This window comes from Diadema antillarum, unplaced genomic scaffold (assembly GCF_040938485.1).
Source record: "Diadema antillarum isolate AM-2024a unplaced genomic scaffold, OU_Dant_1.0 seq00000659_RagTag, whole genome shotgun sequence".
Lineage (NCBI taxonomy): Eukaryota > Metazoa > Echinodermata > Echinoidea > Diadematoida > Diadematidae > Diadema > Diadema antillarum.
The window spans coordinates 144,857-162,537 of NW_027271571.1; the positions used below are offsets into that span (position 1 = coordinate 144,857).

At 40.3% G+C, this 17,681-nt stretch overlaps 1 protein-coding gene and 1 long non-coding RNA gene across 2 annotated transcripts in view; one reads left to right on the forward strand and one right to left on the reverse strand.

Moving 5' to 3' along the window:
• The window catches only part of LOC139736632 (protein RRP5 homolog), a 39,537-nt gene extending 30,697 nt beyond the window's left edge, over positions 1 to 8,840 (reverse strand). The window contains 6 exon segments of the mRNA XM_071647383.1: positions 129 to 428; positions 1,002 to 1,163; positions 2,139 to 2,309; positions 2,784 to 2,927; positions 3,439 to 3,655; positions 8,799 to 8,840. Coding sequence (XP_071503484.1) covers positions 129 to 428; positions 1,002 to 1,163; positions 2,139 to 2,309; positions 2,784 to 2,927; positions 3,439 to 3,564 — 903 coding nt within the window. The 5' untranslated portion in view covers positions 3,565 to 3,655; positions 8,799 to 8,840.
• A 359-nt stretch (positions 8,841 to 9,199) lies between these two features.
• Positions 9,200 to 17,461, forward strand: LOC139736640 (uncharacterized). The gene is made up of 3 exons (XR_011711268.1): positions 9,200 to 9,244; positions 15,551 to 15,647; positions 16,733 to 17,461. It is a non-coding gene; the product is annotated as an uncharacterized lncRNA (long non-coding RNA).
• Positions 17,462 to 17,681: the final 220 nt, after the last annotated feature.

Below are 17,681 nucleotides of genomic sequence, written 5' to 3' on the forward strand. Positions count from 1 at the left end.
CCTCAGAAGTAAGAGCAATATTCTTCGGAGTAACTTGCACTCCAAAAAGTTACATCTACATACACTTGGTTATAAAATCAAAACATATTCAATTACATACTTAAGGCAAGCTGTAACTGGTCACTGACCTTTGTTACTGTGGCATCAACCTTTGTTCCTGGCAACAGAGTAGATAATGTAGTGTGAGAATAGACGGTGGCTTTGGCTTTTTTCACTGTTGCTGGGTCCGCATTTAAGAGAACAGAGCGTCCTTTGGCCTTGACCTCCTTGACCACACAAGTCACTGGCTGACCGGTCTGCAAGTTGTGCTGCCTGACCTTCACAAGCTTCTTGGCATCTTGCTTGCTAAGGAAAGCCTTTGTTCCACGCACTCCCAGATCAACAGTGTAGCCATGGTCCTCGATGCTTGTCACGCACCCATTGATGACCTGCATATTAGTCACAAGGAGAACCACAATGATGGGGTAAAAAAATTAAATAATGGATTTAACAGCCATGCATTTTTGTTTCAAAGCCAACTACTACAAGATGACATAGTTTGAAGATGTTGTCTTCTTACATGATGTACCTAACACATCTGGATGTGTATAGTGGCTATAAAGCAAGAATTCATTTAACCCATATCCGCTGGTCTTGTAATGCAGTTTAAAGGCTGTTGCTGCTGGAGGCTATTTCACATATGTTCAAAAAACTGTGCCGCCTCAAATTCAAGGTGATGTCACCAACACTTATGAAAAATAAGCCATTTCTAGTACAGATTATCCCGTAGGTCAGCATTTCGCAGCATTTGCGCGAACTACGGGATATCCCGTAGATCAGCGGATATGGATTAATGTGTATTTAGGTAAAAGGTAATAACATTGCCCATGAAAATATCTAAACAAAACAAACAAAACATACAGAACAAGCAGATACTTGGACCAAGAACTTTCATTAAAAATGGATGACATTCTCCAAGAATGCAAAATGGTGAAGACACATTTGAGAACAGCACAATTTACCATTCCAGCTTTCACTGAGGAAGAGTTCAGATCGGCATTGATCTCAGTGTAGTCCAGTGAGGCTTGGATTCGGCGGTGACCATTCTTGGATGAGCTTAGTGACTTGATCTTGCACTGCACCAGGTCCCCGATGGAGTACAGGGCACCGATGCTAGGCAGACTCTAGAATAATAGTAAAAAAATAGAGCTCACGTGAAATAAAACAATCAATAGCATTAGTGCATTTTGCCAGTATATTACTTTTTGTATGTTTTGCACACATCATTGAAAGTATGGAATGTGTGGATAATTTCTGATGTGATATTTAGATCTTCCAAAGTATAGCATGGCATACACAAAAGATTTACATGACATAGCATACACCAGAATTCTTCCCATCCCCATTCTTTTCAGCGTGACTACAATGAATTAATGTAATTTCTTAGTACAGTCCTACAAACTGAAATGTAGCATTTGATTATCTCTCTTAAACTTTTACAATATCAAATTGTCAAAATGTTAGTTAGGTTGCACCAACTGCTTCATTTAAACAATAAAATAAGTTGCCAATTAAAATGGCCAACAAGAGTTCATGTAAGATGTTAAAGGGATCATATAGTTTTGGTTGAGATCTAACTTCGAGTTTTTAGCATTTTGGGGTGAGATTATGAGAAACCTCTTATGAAATATGAAAGAGCATGTAATTCCAAAAAGAATTCAACGTTTATTTGATGAAAATTGGTTTTGAAATGGCTGAGATACCCAAAACACAGCAATTCTAAAAATTGTGGGACCCAGCTTTCATTACGATCGGTTTGTTTTACTTTATTTTTGGATGTCTCAGCCATTCCAAAACCAATTTTCATCAAATAAACTTTGAATTCCTCTTAGAAAGGTACGCTCTGTACTATTTTACAAACGGTTTCTTGATATCTCGCAAAAAGTTAAAAGCCCAATTCTCACGTGTACCAATACTGTACCATCCCTTTAAGTTCTGTAAAAAAGCACTGATAAAACTGATATTGTAAATTAAAGAAAGTAGTACAAGGTTTTAGGATGAATCATAATGAACAAAAACGAAAATCAAATTGACTGACAGCTATGTTACCTTGAGCATAACTTCACAATGTGTAAAGTAGGTTTCAAATGTGAACAAACCTCCTCATCAGCTCCTTCCTCCACATTAATTTCCTGCAGCTTCTGTGTGAAAGCGGCCGAGATATCTGTGATCTGTACAAACCCCTTTAGACAATTGGGCAGGCTGAGCACGACTTCATACTCGTGGACCTCCTTGACCGCTGCCAGTACCAACATGCCCTCAGAGATTGTCTGCATAAGATTCAGTGGCATGAGTTTTTACTACTTGGCTCAGTTTGCCAGTCGGCTCCCTGCACATTGTACACAATCTTCACAAATTACATATAGCCTATCACCAGTAATGTACCTTTCACCTCCAAAGTGTTCTGTTCAGAGCATCTCCATCCAAATCTAAAAATCTGAACAGATCCTGATCATATCAACATTGTTACTCAAATAAACTTTTATTGATGTAAAGATTATGTATCTATATCTGCAGTTTGCATTGTCGGATCTACCACAAGATGTGTTTGGAATTGCTAATATCAGTTCATTGTAATGTCATGTTTGTTTCACATAGCTCCATGATACTTTTGGCAATACAAATTTGTTATTTGTTTGACAGGAGCTGCAAAAACCAGTACAACAAACTGATGTTGCATCATGTATTGTTTATTTCTCTGCTTTTTCCTGATAATTACATTCTGAAATAGCATATATCTCTACCTTTTGAGAGAAAATTCTGGGAGTGAATTTTTCCATCTCAGTCACAACCACAGACTCAAGCTCAGCTTCTGCTGCTGTCTCTTCATCCTTTTTTATTTTCTTTTTCTTCTTCTTGACTTTACTTGAGGTTTCTTCTCCTGATTCCTAAAGACAGAGAATAAACATGATGAAAGCAAGAGAATATTAATCAGAGGGGTGAAGGTTGAGGTGTGAAATTTCTTCACTTTGTCTCCCTCTACAAATGAAATTTGTAAGATCGCAACTCCTGATCTGTAATTTAACCAACAAGGAAAGCAGTAGATGACACGTTCGAGTCCCAGGTTCATTTTTTTCGACACGTTTGTTAAATTACAGATCAGCAGTTGTGATCTTACAAATGTCATTTGCAGAGAGAGACAAATAGAGAAAAATCACACCTCAATAAACATGTTCATACAGACAATAAGAACTCAATCAAGGGGACAATATAATCAACACATGTGACTGACAGGCAGACAGACAGACAGACAAAAAAGCAGACATCATGCAAACATCTTGCTTCAAGAGCAGTTTAAAATGAACGAGAACAGGAGGAAATCATTTTCAAGATAAAAGGTAAGGCAAAAGTGGGGAAAGGATGCAAATCTAATAGGAAAAAGGAAAAGATTACTGGTACCTGAAACAAGACATCCCTGGCAGGTCTCTTCACAGCTTGTTTTGCAGAGAGTTTCACTTTGTCCTTCACCAAGACCTTTGGGCCAGCTGGCCTGGCAGGAGTACCCCTAGGAAAGTCTTCCTCCATCACTGAATATCTTTGAGCCAATGAATATCAAGTGACTTGGCAGCAGCTTACGCATACATTGGGTGTTTTCTCCAGCTCTGTGATCTGGAGACTGGACAAAGCACAGACAATACAGAATAAAATTTTGTGACATTAGATATTAATGCGCACACAATTCATTTTATACTAGTAAAAAGCAAAACTGACTATAAAAGGGAGTGCAGGTACCATCGATTCCTCAATGCAGTGATGAATATGGTGGTTACTGGGTGCAATTTTAGGGAAACTTACTTAAGTAATATGAAAGTACACTTGTAGCAATAATGTACTGATGATGTCATGACAATGCACCTCACATCTACATGGTGCCAATGTACAATTTCTTTTGTATCCATATACTTTTAGATATCTAGAATTCTGGATACCCAGATTGCACCAAAGTCACTGGATATGTTTATTTCCAATCACTCAAATAAATCTGAACCAAATAGGTCATTGGGAATTGTTGGTATCTATGTCTCTTCCATGTTGTCACTCAAAACAACTTGCTCTGGTGTGAGTCTTGTCGCAAGCTCAGAGTGTGATGGTATTGGCAAAAATGCAAAACCTCAATACGGGCCAATGCAATAACTACGGTATAAGTACAAGGGTTAAATGCATGTGTCGATTTGCGTAATTCCTCCATCAAGGCACTGCAACGTCCCCAATGCAACCTTGCGCCAACAAGGCATGCTGTGGCGCATTTTTCAGCGACCCTGAACGTGTTTTGACATTGAACATGTATAGTTCCCGTCTGAAGTGTTGAAATTTTTACATTCTAGCACAAATTCTACTATGTATACTCACATGGAATTAGAGCATGGCATAAATACATGTATATTTGCGTGATATCCATGGAGCAAAATTTCAATTCCTAAGAGTACAGCCTGACCATCGCAGTGTTTATTCAAGATATGCTGTAACAGCTTTGACCAAAGACACTTGCTTTAAATGGAAGTGCTCAGTATATAATGAGAGCGCAGCATGTGCATTGAAAGAGTTGCGCAAACCTTGTATACACTACTGTAAAAGTGGATATTTTCGCGCTTCGCCGGGTAAGAAGAGTTTCGCATGCTTTAAATTCCGCGGAATCAAGACATCACGCACAGGAACATATGGCAAGCAAAAATATTCGCGTGCTTTTATTTTCGCGCTAGTTTCTGGTTGCGCGAAATGCGCGAAAATTTCCACTTTTACAGTATTCCGTAGAGATAAGAGCTTGTACAGCTGAGCGCATAGCAACCATATTTGACAATCCTTCCAATTGCAACTGAAGGAATCTCTTCGAAATGAGAATTGAGAGACAGGGCCGACAACAGAAGTGCAAAGAAAATGTGATCTACACCTTGTGGAGAAATGGGAATTCAGTGTGCATACAACATTTAAATCTTTGTTTTCGGTAAGTTGTAAATTGTGTATGTCAATATTGACACTAAAAATGGCAAGCTAAATTGATCAAGATAGCAAAAATAGGTCTAAGTAACAAACATCACGTACAGTGTATTGAATTCAAAATCCATATTGTCGGTCGGAATATAGTGTGGTTTCGGATCTGAAATGGTATTGGCACCTGCACCAAGGTTCGACCGTGTGCAAAGCAGATAATAGAGTGAGTTTCTACATGTAGCAGGCGGTCAAATTTTGGACAGCGTTATGGTCGAATCATGGGCGGTTTGCATTACAGCCCTGTTGCGACACTTGTGTACAGTGACAGGATTGTGTATAGTTAATATCTAACATACATTGTTGCAGATATGATTTTGTATGAATAATCTTAGTTAATAAGAAAAGCATAAATGGCCGAATTCTGGTCAGCTTTTATACTCTAGAAGATTATCCCCATTTGCAATAGGGGCAGTTTTATCTATTGCTATTTTATAACAGCTTTTTGTACTAAGAGCGTCAAGGAGGCTTAGTCTCACTTTAGAACAAAAAGGGGGAGTTACTGTTCAGTGAATGGGAAGTGAGGGATCTCACACCTGATTGGGCCTTTTCATCTACTAACATGACCAACTTTATCCGTAACCAAGATTCAAGCTACAAGGAATAACAGAGCAATATTGTGCACTACCCCTTCCTTAAAGGGGATGGCAGGCCTCGAAATAGGATTTTGGAGGGGCACGGCCATTTAGAAAAGGGCGCTTTTTCCAAGAGGCCAGGGCACTTAAGTCAGTCAGAGGGGCACCAAGGCCACTTTGGAAAAGGCATGTTTGGTGTTTATGAAAAATGAAAGAAGAAAAACAAACCGAGAAAAACAAACAAACACACACACACACACACACACACACAAAGTGCAAAACACAACAAAAACCTCTTCCCTACAGCTGTAACACATTCCATATCTCCGCGTTTCTATAAGTGAAACAACATTTTTTTAAACAGGAATAAAACAACAGTAGGTATTGATTGAAACTCGACACCCTTTCAGGCCAGCCAGGCTGCCATGAAACTTCAAAGCACATTCCGACAGCTGGCTGGCAAAACCACAAGGCAAAGGAATTTGCGTGCGTGTGTAGATTGCTATGATTAGTCTGTGACAGACAGTTCATGACCTCCAAGAATGTGCCAGTACGCGCGGTTTCTTCTGTTGATTGGTCTCTCTCTCTCTCCACCCCTCCCCATTCCCCAGTCTGGCATACCTTGGCATCGTGGGATTTTTCTTTTTTTCTTGGTGAACTTGGAGTTCACTCTTCACTACTCTATCTGAATATGCGCTGCCTAGCTAGTACATACTCGCGGCCGCTGCGCTGCGGAGGCAGTCGGGACGGTAAAAGCCGGTCGGGCGTACATGTAGGTACACGTCGTCTCGTATCTCGGAAAGATACTTTGAGTTTGAATCAGATATATCGGGACGCAAGTGAACTGAAGGTATGATATTTGAGATCAGGAAAGTTGTTCAAGCTTATTAAAGAGACTTTGAGAAAGGGCATATCATACGTCATAAATAATAACTTTCATTCTAAAAGGGCACCACGGCCCCAAGAAAAAGGGCACATTTTTTTTTGGCCGTAACTTTGATAAAAAAACAAAAGGCATTGCGGCCAACGAGAGGGGCACCGACGGCCATGGCCGTCGGTGGCTGTCGGTTAATTCGAGGCCTGGGATGGCTAGTAACTGATCAGTGGAATCAGTGAGAATGCTGAGGGATGATTGTTCCAATCCTTGTGGGATTCATTTAAGAGTACATTATATATCTATTCTTGTGTGAAAATTATTTGCTTCAGAATGGTCTCATATTCAAGTAATGTGCAGTTTAATGCTTCCAGGTAAGCGTCCCTGGTCAGTGACGGGGCATTAATCTGCACATTACTTGAATATGAGACCGTTCTGAAGCAAATAATTTTCACACAACAGTAGATATATAATGTACTCTTAAATGAATCCCACAAGGATTGGAACAATCATCCCTCAGCATTCCCACTGATTCCCACTGATCGGTTACTAGCCATCCCCTTTAATAAGAAGAAGAATGTAACAGCCTCTGGCGGAATTTATTCGGCACTGGCATGGCACCCTGTCCATCTGTTGCAAACAGGGATGATTAGAGTAAAACCACCAGTTTTCGGACACTTTTCTGCAATATTTGTTCAACTCAAATAATACATACAAAATTATATCTACAACAATGTATGTTAGATATATCAAACTACCAGGTACTTTCTATTGATTTTTAAATACCCGGTACATCACAAAATTTCACAAAAACCGAAAATATTATCACCTTGATAATCAACCAGAATCCATCTGGCCTCTCCAGAATTCGGACGCGCAATTCAATGTTAATGCGCTTAGAAGGCCGCTGAAAAAATGCACCACACCATACACCTACACTGTAGTCCTATTACGTTGTGTGTGATAAAACACAGCCCTGTTGCTGTACACAAGTGCGTGATTAACACGGCGTCTGGTAGGGGCTGATTGCGCGGGTAAATCAGTAACTGTGTAGATGACATAAACACAACAAACTAATGAATCGGGTAGATTTTGGATTTCTTTCTAGACTAGAATCATTACATTATTTCACAGAATAACTTCTCAAGTTCTTGGTGTTGTTTTCATGCCCCTTTTAACCATTTTCCAAGATATTAAAGATGTCAGCATGTTAAACACAAAAATACTCTATGACGATGTATATACTTGTAACACTCTCGCATGAGGAAAGCTGATTAATAGTGTCGATGATATGAATCACATAACGATGCAATGTCTGAAATCTGACACTGACAGGTTATCATCCGATCACATTAAAATTACCTACACAAGATAGGATAATATGGGACTGAAGAATCTCGGTCTACTAGAATATACTGTCCTCGATAGTATGGATGAGCATAACTACACGCAGCGCTGGCGACAGCGCTGCACCTCTTTTCCTTCGCGGACGTTGTTATCGTTCACTGTTTCCTTCATGAATATCTTTATTAATCGTGGAAAACTAAAATATAAGGAATTATCGTAATCTATGACCATCATTCAATAACCGGTATGCGATTTTTTGTTTAATTACGTCTAAAACTTACCGAAATCTATGGCTGAAATCAGGTCTGTAAACGTCCTTACTGCTTCACTCCTCATCTGCGTGTTATATGAATGGCATTCACTCTCGTATACTACAACGTAGGTAGTCGGGGCGGAAGTGATGAGATAGTCGGATGACCCCGACTAAAAAAGTTCAAATCATTGCCGGTGCAGCACGCGCGGATCTACTACAAGCTTTACGTAACACATGAAACGCACGGGCGCACGGGCGTACGTAAAAAGCAACCACTTCTGAATGCGCATGCGTAGTAGTTTGTTGCTTTTGTGAAGCTCTCGAAGGAAAAGATGCCACCGCACGATCTACTCCGAAAAATTCAACAATAAGGTCTGGATACCAACAAAGCGCCGAATTCAACTCAACCATCAGGAAAATACGCTGTAGGTAAGTGTTGCAAATTATATTACTCTTAAAATCATACAAAATAAAAGGTATTTTATGTGATTTTGCCGTCAATAGTGACGGTCGTTTACAACGTTGAAACACTAACACATGTCAGACCCTGTGCGCAGCACAGTGTCTGGTCAGGCTAGGATGAGCACTAAAATTAAACAAGTGCTTAAGTTCTAGCCATCAAAATCAGTCGCACCTAGCAGAATATAATATGAAATTTACTCATGTATTTCATACAATGTCAACAACACTACATGTAGTACATACGCAATCAAAATTTACTCACAATGCGCAGATTTCCCGCAAAAGCAGATAGCATATAGCAGTCACCTCTTTACATACTAGTAGTCCATACAGCTCTGATGAGAGGCGCACGCCGCACTTACCATGCATGTAAACCACGCACTCGACACACGTGTGTTATGCTGCTCACACTGAACTCTTCTACAGCTACAGTTATCGATTCTTCATCATGTTGAAATTATCGATTACAAATTGGCAACAGACTTTTTAATTAAAACATCATTCATCTTACTCGACAATACTACACTGTCAAATGGGTAAAAATAAGTAAAAAATACAAAAAAGATTATGGTGCATAAAATTTAAATCAAATTTATGATGCTTTAAATTTCTATATCATTTAAACCTTCAGGTACGTACGTAATAATGCGATGTTGCCAACTTAACAACTTGCTGTCTGTCCAAAAGCGTACCTACCGGCGAAAAAGGGTGAGACAAAGTCAAAGAAAATATGTTAATTACAGACCTTACTAATTCTTTGTTGCTAGAATGATTGAGTATAGATATTCTTGTGATATGTCTGGTATCAGCATTGTGGATTATGGCTTGTTAACATGCCTGAGATGTGGCTAAATCGTGATATCGGTCCCCACTTGTTTTGCGTGTGCGTCTTCACTATGTGCAAAGTCTATGGAGGTGGATAGCAGCCACGGGATGAATGGCGGTGAATGCAGGAGGTCACCTCCCGGGCTCCCTGGTGAATGGCATGGAGTGGGGACTGACCTGCTGCGCAGGGCCAGGGCGGCAGGGGGGCTTTTCATGAAGCATTTTGTCCGACAAAGTTGTCGAACAAATTTGCTCTCAGCCAATCAGATGCAAGGATTTAGTAGCGTGTAACAGCTTGTCAGAAAAATATCTGACCAAAATGCTTTGTGAAATGCCCCCACCGAGCCCAGGATATAGACAAATGCCCGAGATGTACCCTAACTTGTTAGCTAGTTAAAGTGAGGTGCACCTCGTCAGCATGGTCGGGGCCGGGGCCCGAATACCAAAAGTCCAAAGAGTATAGAAGCTACGCTAAGAGGGTATACTCTCGTATACTCTCGTGATTTCGCACGCAAACGGGTGTAGTACGCCATGGAGCCCCGTGTATGGAGCCCAACGGCGGCCATTTTATATCGTGAGCTTCTTACCACATAGAGTAAGAACCCCAATTTTCGGCCGGCCTCCAATATCCGGACACTTACCACTTATCACAAGGCAGCAAAGTCGACTGTCACAGCACAAGCATATCACATCGTTTCACACACTAGCACACTCGTTCACCACGCGAAAATGCCTGAGTCACCTCCAAAAATCCATCTAAAATCCCAAATTTTGCCATCAAAATCGCGGAATCGCCGCGACTTTTCCAAAGCGCGCGCAAATTAGGGCCCGTGTAAAGAATCGGGGTCGCCGAAAAAGCGCTAAAAATTGAAAAATTACGCCGTTCTGTTGCGAGATTTTTCGCTTATCGCAAGCTCAGAGTGTGATGGTATCCTCGAAAACACAAAAGAAAAACAAAATCTCCGTACGTGCCGATGCAGTGAATAAATGTACAGGGGCTGAATGCAAGTGCAGAGTCCCCAAAATTCGGACACGAACGGGCGCCGCAACATCCCCAATGCGACCTTGCGTCAAGAAGGTATGGCGCGCGCGGATTTTTCAGCGACCTTGTATGCGTACTGACATTGCACGCGTGTCCGGATTTTGGAGACGCTGTCCGAATTTTGGGGAATTGACAAGGTGATAATATTTGGTGATTTTGTTAAATTTTATGATCGGTTTGAGAAAATCAATATTAAGAAAAATTAGTTTGATATATGTAACAAACATTATTATAAATTTCATTTTGTGGAAAATTATTTGAGTTGAATAAATATTGCAAAAAAGCTTAAGTGTCCGAAAATTGGGGCTTTTACTCTAAGCAGCTAGACCAGCAGCAAGTAAACCCTAAATTTGCCTTCTTTTCATTTTCTTCATTTTAAGGAGAAACAGCGGTAGAATCGTGTTTCAGGCCTCAAAATATCAGCAGACCAAAATTCTGTCGATACGTTAACAAATATTGGAAGAAATTTCATTAAGATAAATGACAATGACCGGACCACTGACTACAGTGAATGGGACTTCTTCGGACTCGGGGAAGTGGGCCACAGCGTAAGTGCCAAAGAGGAGTCGATAGCGTAGGTTATTATAGGAAACTTGCGCCGTGTGCCCGTTACGCATTTGACTAAAACACCGGGACCATGCACCTTTAAAATTGTTACGAGGGCACTGAACAAAAATTTATGCCCGGCACTGTGTTCAGTACACTTGAAACTTTGCAGGGTTACCATGTAGGTATTACAACCACAACCAAGCAAACTGTGATGAAAACCGAACAGTTTTTCGTGAAAAGCTTAAATTTATATTACTAATTAGGAATAGAGTAAGTGTCTGAGTTTGCGGCCGTATAAGGCCCAAGGGTTTTTCCACTCTGAAACGCAAACTTGCAAATTGCTTTAAATTAACCCAGGTTATATCATAAAAGACATTTGTTGTGGAGGTTGACCACTTACCAATTCACATTATTGTCACCACCGCAAAACCAATGTCCAGCGCGATAGTAAAAAAAAGACCACGGCTGCGACCCGGTACAGTGGTAGCTTGGATCGCGGCCTGATGTACAATTCCTAGGTACAACTTGTATGCGATACACTTGTGCTCCGCGATTTTCTGCTGAACGCCTTCATTTGGCTCGCGAATGTTGCGTAAGCACCAAGTTCCATTGCGAAAGCATGTGAAAAGGGCTGGCGCGCGTGCACTGATGACGAACAGGGATTGCAGTTGTGGCGGTGTTACTGTTGTCTTTTTAATGTTTTTTTGTCTTTTTAATGTTTTTTTGTATTTTTTCGATCGTAACATCCACTTCCGGAAAAAAATGGCCGCCCACATCGGCTTGCGAAAGTTCTATTTCTATGTGAGGATATGTATTCAAAATCCATGAACATCGGGAAAATGACGAAAAAATCAAGTTTCTTAGACCCCTTGTTCCTTAACTGTTATGTTAAGAAGTACTGAAAATGAAATTTTGAATGCGAGATGTCATTTAGGTGAGAATATTTCACTTTTTGGGGAGATTTTGCCCATGTCATCGGTTGATTTTTGTAGATATGTGCCAGGCCCCATGACCTAGGCCCTAGCCTAGGGTGGTTAGGGTACCAGACTTTATGCTTGCTAACGAGACAGCAGCACACAAGTAAAAAATTTGGGACGTCTGACGTTCATTGGTCGAATTATGGGCAACTTGGTTTACTATAATCGCTGTTTGAAACCAAGCCATGGCAATGATATGCATTCATGAGTATGAATGTTTGTGGAGACTTAACTCACAAGGTATGCTCAGTCGATGTTCTGAACAGTGTGCCGTCCAAGCCCACAGTCCGTAGCGGCAAGTTTATAGGATTTTTGGCTGGTGGTACGACAGTGAATACATACTATCAGAGATTGTAATGTAATACGTTCTTGAAATCACACAGGGAACTGTGGTACTGGTAGGTGAGTTTCTGATTTTTTTTTTTTTTTGGCTGCCCAAAAGTAGTAAATGTCAAAAAAGTTGATGTGGCAACTCAAAGAAGATGCGAACGGATGGTGATGTGAAACACAAATTTTTTATACTTTCATCGCAATCTTGAAAAATAGTAAATAGTAAAAAATTTAAAGGGTGCCAAAATCGGATGCGTGCGACATCAAGAAACTTCTTTCTTTTTTCACTTGGCCTAAGTATAACTACACACTTCACTGTATTACACAATGTTTTTTTGGGTTTTTTTTCCACACTTAACTGTGACCTCTGTGTATTTGACTGGGTGAGTCTAAAGCTAAAAGTAGTTTGCAGTATGGATAAAAGTGGAACATTTTTGCTCCCTCTAAAGTCTTTGGAATAGCTGTGTACTGTAACAGTGGTCTAGTTTAATGTAAAAGTCTTCTGTAAATTTATATAGCCACACGCGTGGGACTAACTTTTAGTAGTCGACACCATGAGAAAAATTAAAGTTTGGCAGGAAGACAAATTATGCCCTATTATTTGTGCAAAATACAGATAATTGCCCCAGGGCTATTCTATGCCCCTTAGGGCAACTGCCCCCCCCCCATTATCCTCCAGGGCAATTGCCCCCTAGTGGGACAACTGCTCCCTGGACAACTACCCTTCTAGGGCAATCACCCTCGGGACAATTCCCCCCAGAACAACTACCCCCAGATAAATACCCACTGGACAACTACCCATCCAGGACAGTTACCCTCCAGGGCAATCCCCTTCCCCCTGGAAAACTGCCACCAGGTTGTAATTTTTCTATAGGTTTTGTAATACCGTATCAAAAGACAAAGCTCATGTTTGTTTGAAGGCACCTTTCTTTTGCACTGTCAGCATCCACTCTTTTGGTATTAATTTATTACTGTTATAACACAGAAGACAGTAAACATAAGGAAATGAGAGTTGACTTCTCTGCAAGTAATATTTCCTCATCATAAGAGAGGGGCCCTCAATATAAAACCATAATTTCTGATAGGATCTGCAGGGCACTGTCCCGACTTTTAGATTACTGGAGGGGGGGGGGGGTGTTTCATAAAGCTGTTCATAAAATTACAAACAACTTAAGAGCGACTGGTGATCAGTTCTGATGTGCTATACAGTAAACCTCGCATGAGTCGAAGCTCTCGGGACTGACGAAAATGCGTCAACTTAAGTGAAATTCGACTCTCGCGAGAGTCGATTTTTTTTTTTGACTCACAGTTATGTACATCTATTATAGTACATTTGCATGCATGTGTGTGTGTGTGTGTGTGCGTGCGTGTGTGTGTTTGCATTCAAATTTGTCTGTTCTTGAAGATAATGTCTATGGTGCAACATAGGTAGCCATCTCTGTCAACCTACCCTGAGACAAACACTCTCCCAGGCCCATCCCACACTCCATTGAACAAAACTATACAGCCTGCCGGGCACGCACAAACAAGCTCCGCCCACTTGGCCTGTCACTAAAATATTAAAGCAGCGATTGGTTGACCAAGGAGTTATGGCTTGACATGGATAAAGTATGGATGTGCTGTGTGTATGGATAAAGTATATGGATCGATGTGCTGTGTGTATACATGTATACATGTGTATGTACTAGTATTCGACATGCGTGCAGAGCGGTACGGTGAGTGTGCATGCTTACCTGCAGCAGGCCAGGGACGGGGTTCTGCGACATGCCGATTTTTTTTTTTGTTCTCCTCTAAATGTAATGAGAATGCCAGACAAATCTTCTTCGGCTCAAGTGATGTAAACTACGTGTATTTTGTACAAAAGGGACTGAATGTTTTACTTCGACACAGCCGAAATTCGACTCTCGTACTTCGGCTTATCCAAATATTTCTTAGAGAAAATACATAGGGAAAAATCGGGACTTTTTATTTTGCTTCGAGTTAAGTGATTTTCGACTCACTCGACGTCGACTTATCCGAGGTTTACTGTACTTTCAGAATTTCCATAATTCAGCACAAGAACTAATCACCAGTCGCTTGTAAGTGGTTTGTAACTTTACGAACAGCTTTATGAAACAGGGCCCGGGTGTGCTGGCGTAGAGTGGTTGCTGCCGAGAGGCGATGCGATGAAATTTACCAAAATCTTGGCTGACAAGCTGCATTTTGTGCACAGAATGTGAGTTTAGTGCCCGACTGTGGTAGAAAAATATTGATTCAGAATTAAGATTTTTTAGACTGCTTTCTGCCGCTGATTGTGAGATGAAGATGTAATTTCACAGAACTGACTGAAAAAAAGTGGCGTAAATTGACTTTGCAATGATTAGAACCGATGAAATTTTATGACTTTTCCGACTCACGAATGCACTCCCAGGTACATTGTATGGTAATTTCAGGCATGTATCTCTGTGCGTACAGAAAACTACGACCGGAGTGGTGGGACCGAATAACATTACAGGAAAAAGGATATCAATTCACCAGTGTCATAGCTTGCTGTGCAACACCCAAGCCAATTTTCTGGCGAGCTGTGCGTGAAAAATAATGGACAAGTGTGCCAGTCTCAGATTGTGCTCAGTGGCGTTCACTAACTAAATTTAGAGTTGTATCCTTGCTTGGCTGGAGAAGCTTCTGAGTACCTTCTGATAGACATGAATATTATTAATGCATATGGCACCTTGGTCCTTGCTCACATATGTAAATATGATTTTCACATGGTGAGGGTCTGATAGTGCCATGATGATGGCATGTGCAACACTCTGCAGTACATTGATCATCAACTGTGAAGGATACAATTTTACAAAAGAAAAAGAAGACATTTTCTTACAATAATAGTTTTTACTCCATTCTCACTGCCTTTTTTGTTCTCAGTCGCAGAGACGTATCTGCTCTGTGACGTCTCCTGTAGGTCGCCAATTCAATGGGCCTCCGCGAAAGTGCCGAGATATTTATCTGGGAGACCTTGTGAATAAAATCAGTCTCCACAACTTGGCAGTGACTATTAAACGAGACTAGAAAGAGTCTTTAAAAAAAACAAACAACTGAACCCATTTGATTCTCTCATGACTCCCTGGAGACTCGGCTAGATTCCAGGGGACTCTAGTCACCACCAGGTTACCAACTAGTCTCCAGCCCAGTGAGATACCTACTTACGATACACATTTATTCCTGTGGTGATCCTGTGTGTGTGTTTTTTTTTAGATACTCTGTCTGTATTAATTATGAAGGTGTTACATCTTTGTGTTGTCCATTCCACAGAACCATGGGTGGAGGATATGTTGATGAATCACAGTTTGCCCACTACACGGGCTTCAAGAAGTGGTTCAATGCTGACACCACATTTGGCAAAAGGAATGTGAGTACTCAGTGTGTAGCATTACATCATCTCGGTATTAACTGGGTTGGTTTCGGATAACTTGTTGAAACAGGTCAATTATATTTGTTGAGCATAATGATCAAAATGTTGTAATCCTCTCGATCTAAAGTCTGTTACTGGTCCAGAAGTATAGATACACAGGAGATTGCTTTGACAAATACAGTACAGAGGAAATTATGCTGGTTAGCATGAATTTACATAAGGCTAGCATTGCATTATGGTAGCTGGTATGTCCTTTGCATGAAAGGAAAAAGTTTTGGAAAGACAAGTGCTACACTATGACTTATAAGTCAACTACTGTCATTCCTTGGAAAGAGAAGTGCAAATATTTTTTTGATTTCTTCTGGGTTTTTTTTTTCCAGATCTTGAGGCACCAAACAAAGGAAGCAGGAAATTAAAATGAGACAGTAACCCCTCCCCCCCCCCCAAAAAAAAAAGGTTGTGTTAGAAAGCTGTGCATTTTGTGTTTAATTTTGAGGAAAATATGACAGCCTTGCTGTTGTAATGTATCCATGTTTTCAATTCCTTGTGAAGCTGTGCACTTTCCAACCCTTCCTTTTCTTATTTTTTACTTTCTTTTTCTTTATTGAGTTTTTCAAAGAATGCTTAAGATTGGCCCATGCTGAGCTGTTGATTAAATTCAATTGAGTGTATTGAAGAAGAGCACCCCATTTCAAAATTTGTGTCAATGTAAAGAAGTACAGAATAAAAAGAAAAACTAACCAAGTTATTTGGGAAAAGCAGACCTTATTGCTCAATACTGATCTTTTGAAGAATTGCTTTGTACATGAAACCCACACTACGTTTGTAGAGGCCATAATGTAGTATTTCCTTTATTGTGTACTCTTGAATGTATTGTAACTTATACAGCCATGTGCCCTTTGCACCATTTCATATTCATTTTTTGAGAATTGTGTATAATGTCAAACAGACTCGTCATTGATGATTTTATTACCACTTTTGTATAAAGCAAAATGCAAGAACCAAGTGAATTATCAAGCACTGCATGCATTAGATAATGTTATGTTAAGTTGTTTTTTTTTTCTCTCTCTCTCTTGTTACAGTGTGTTGTTGCAACATATGCCACAACATTCTTCCTGGTCTGGTACATTAGGAGAAGGATGAACAAGAACAAGGCAATAGCAGCCGCAGCAACACCAAGCAAGTAGATGACTTCCTGGGTCTAGATGTAGCAGAAATTAAGAGTGCTCAAGGTCTCCCTTCCAAAGAGCACTACAACTGTCTGAACTGTGTCCTCCACACCTGCCTGTACGATATGAACAACAAAATAAACACTCATCTGATGACTGATGGCTCTGATGGCTACACCAAAACAACTTCTCCAATAGTTGGCACCAACATTAACAAAATAGTTGCTTACTGCAGACAAACAGGGATGACTTGAACCGTGCATAGATAACCTTCTTACAACAGAAGTACAGTGTATTTCCCAGCCCAGTTTGAGTCCTAGCTAAGCAACACCAGTGTAAAAATGACTGTCTTAAGGTTTGTGGTGGGACCCATATCAACAATTGCTTTCTGTTCAAACAGACCCATTTATTTGACCACGACATGCAGTCTACAATGTGGAGTTCACTAATGTCAAATGCATTGAGATATTTCAAGTAGATTATATTATGGAGTGAGCATCCTCATTGTCTTTTTGTGAAAACAATTTGTCTGGAACACTTCAAAACAGAGTATTGATTGATTTACATGTGTACCTAGTGAATTGTTCTCTGCAAATATGCAATGGGAAATTTGAATATTAAAAATATGTAATTATACCAAAACTTATTTGTTTATTATTGATATATTTCCTGTTTTTTCCCATTCTGATAATATCCATACATACTGCAGATGGGGATGGTTATATGGGGTGTGCACAATATATCATGGCACATTCACAGCTGTTTTTATGTATTTATTTATTTATTTTTTTCGCTACATCCTCTGTGCTGCCACATGCCCCAAGTGAAAGGGCTTAAAATTGGTGGTTAACTGATGGTGCAG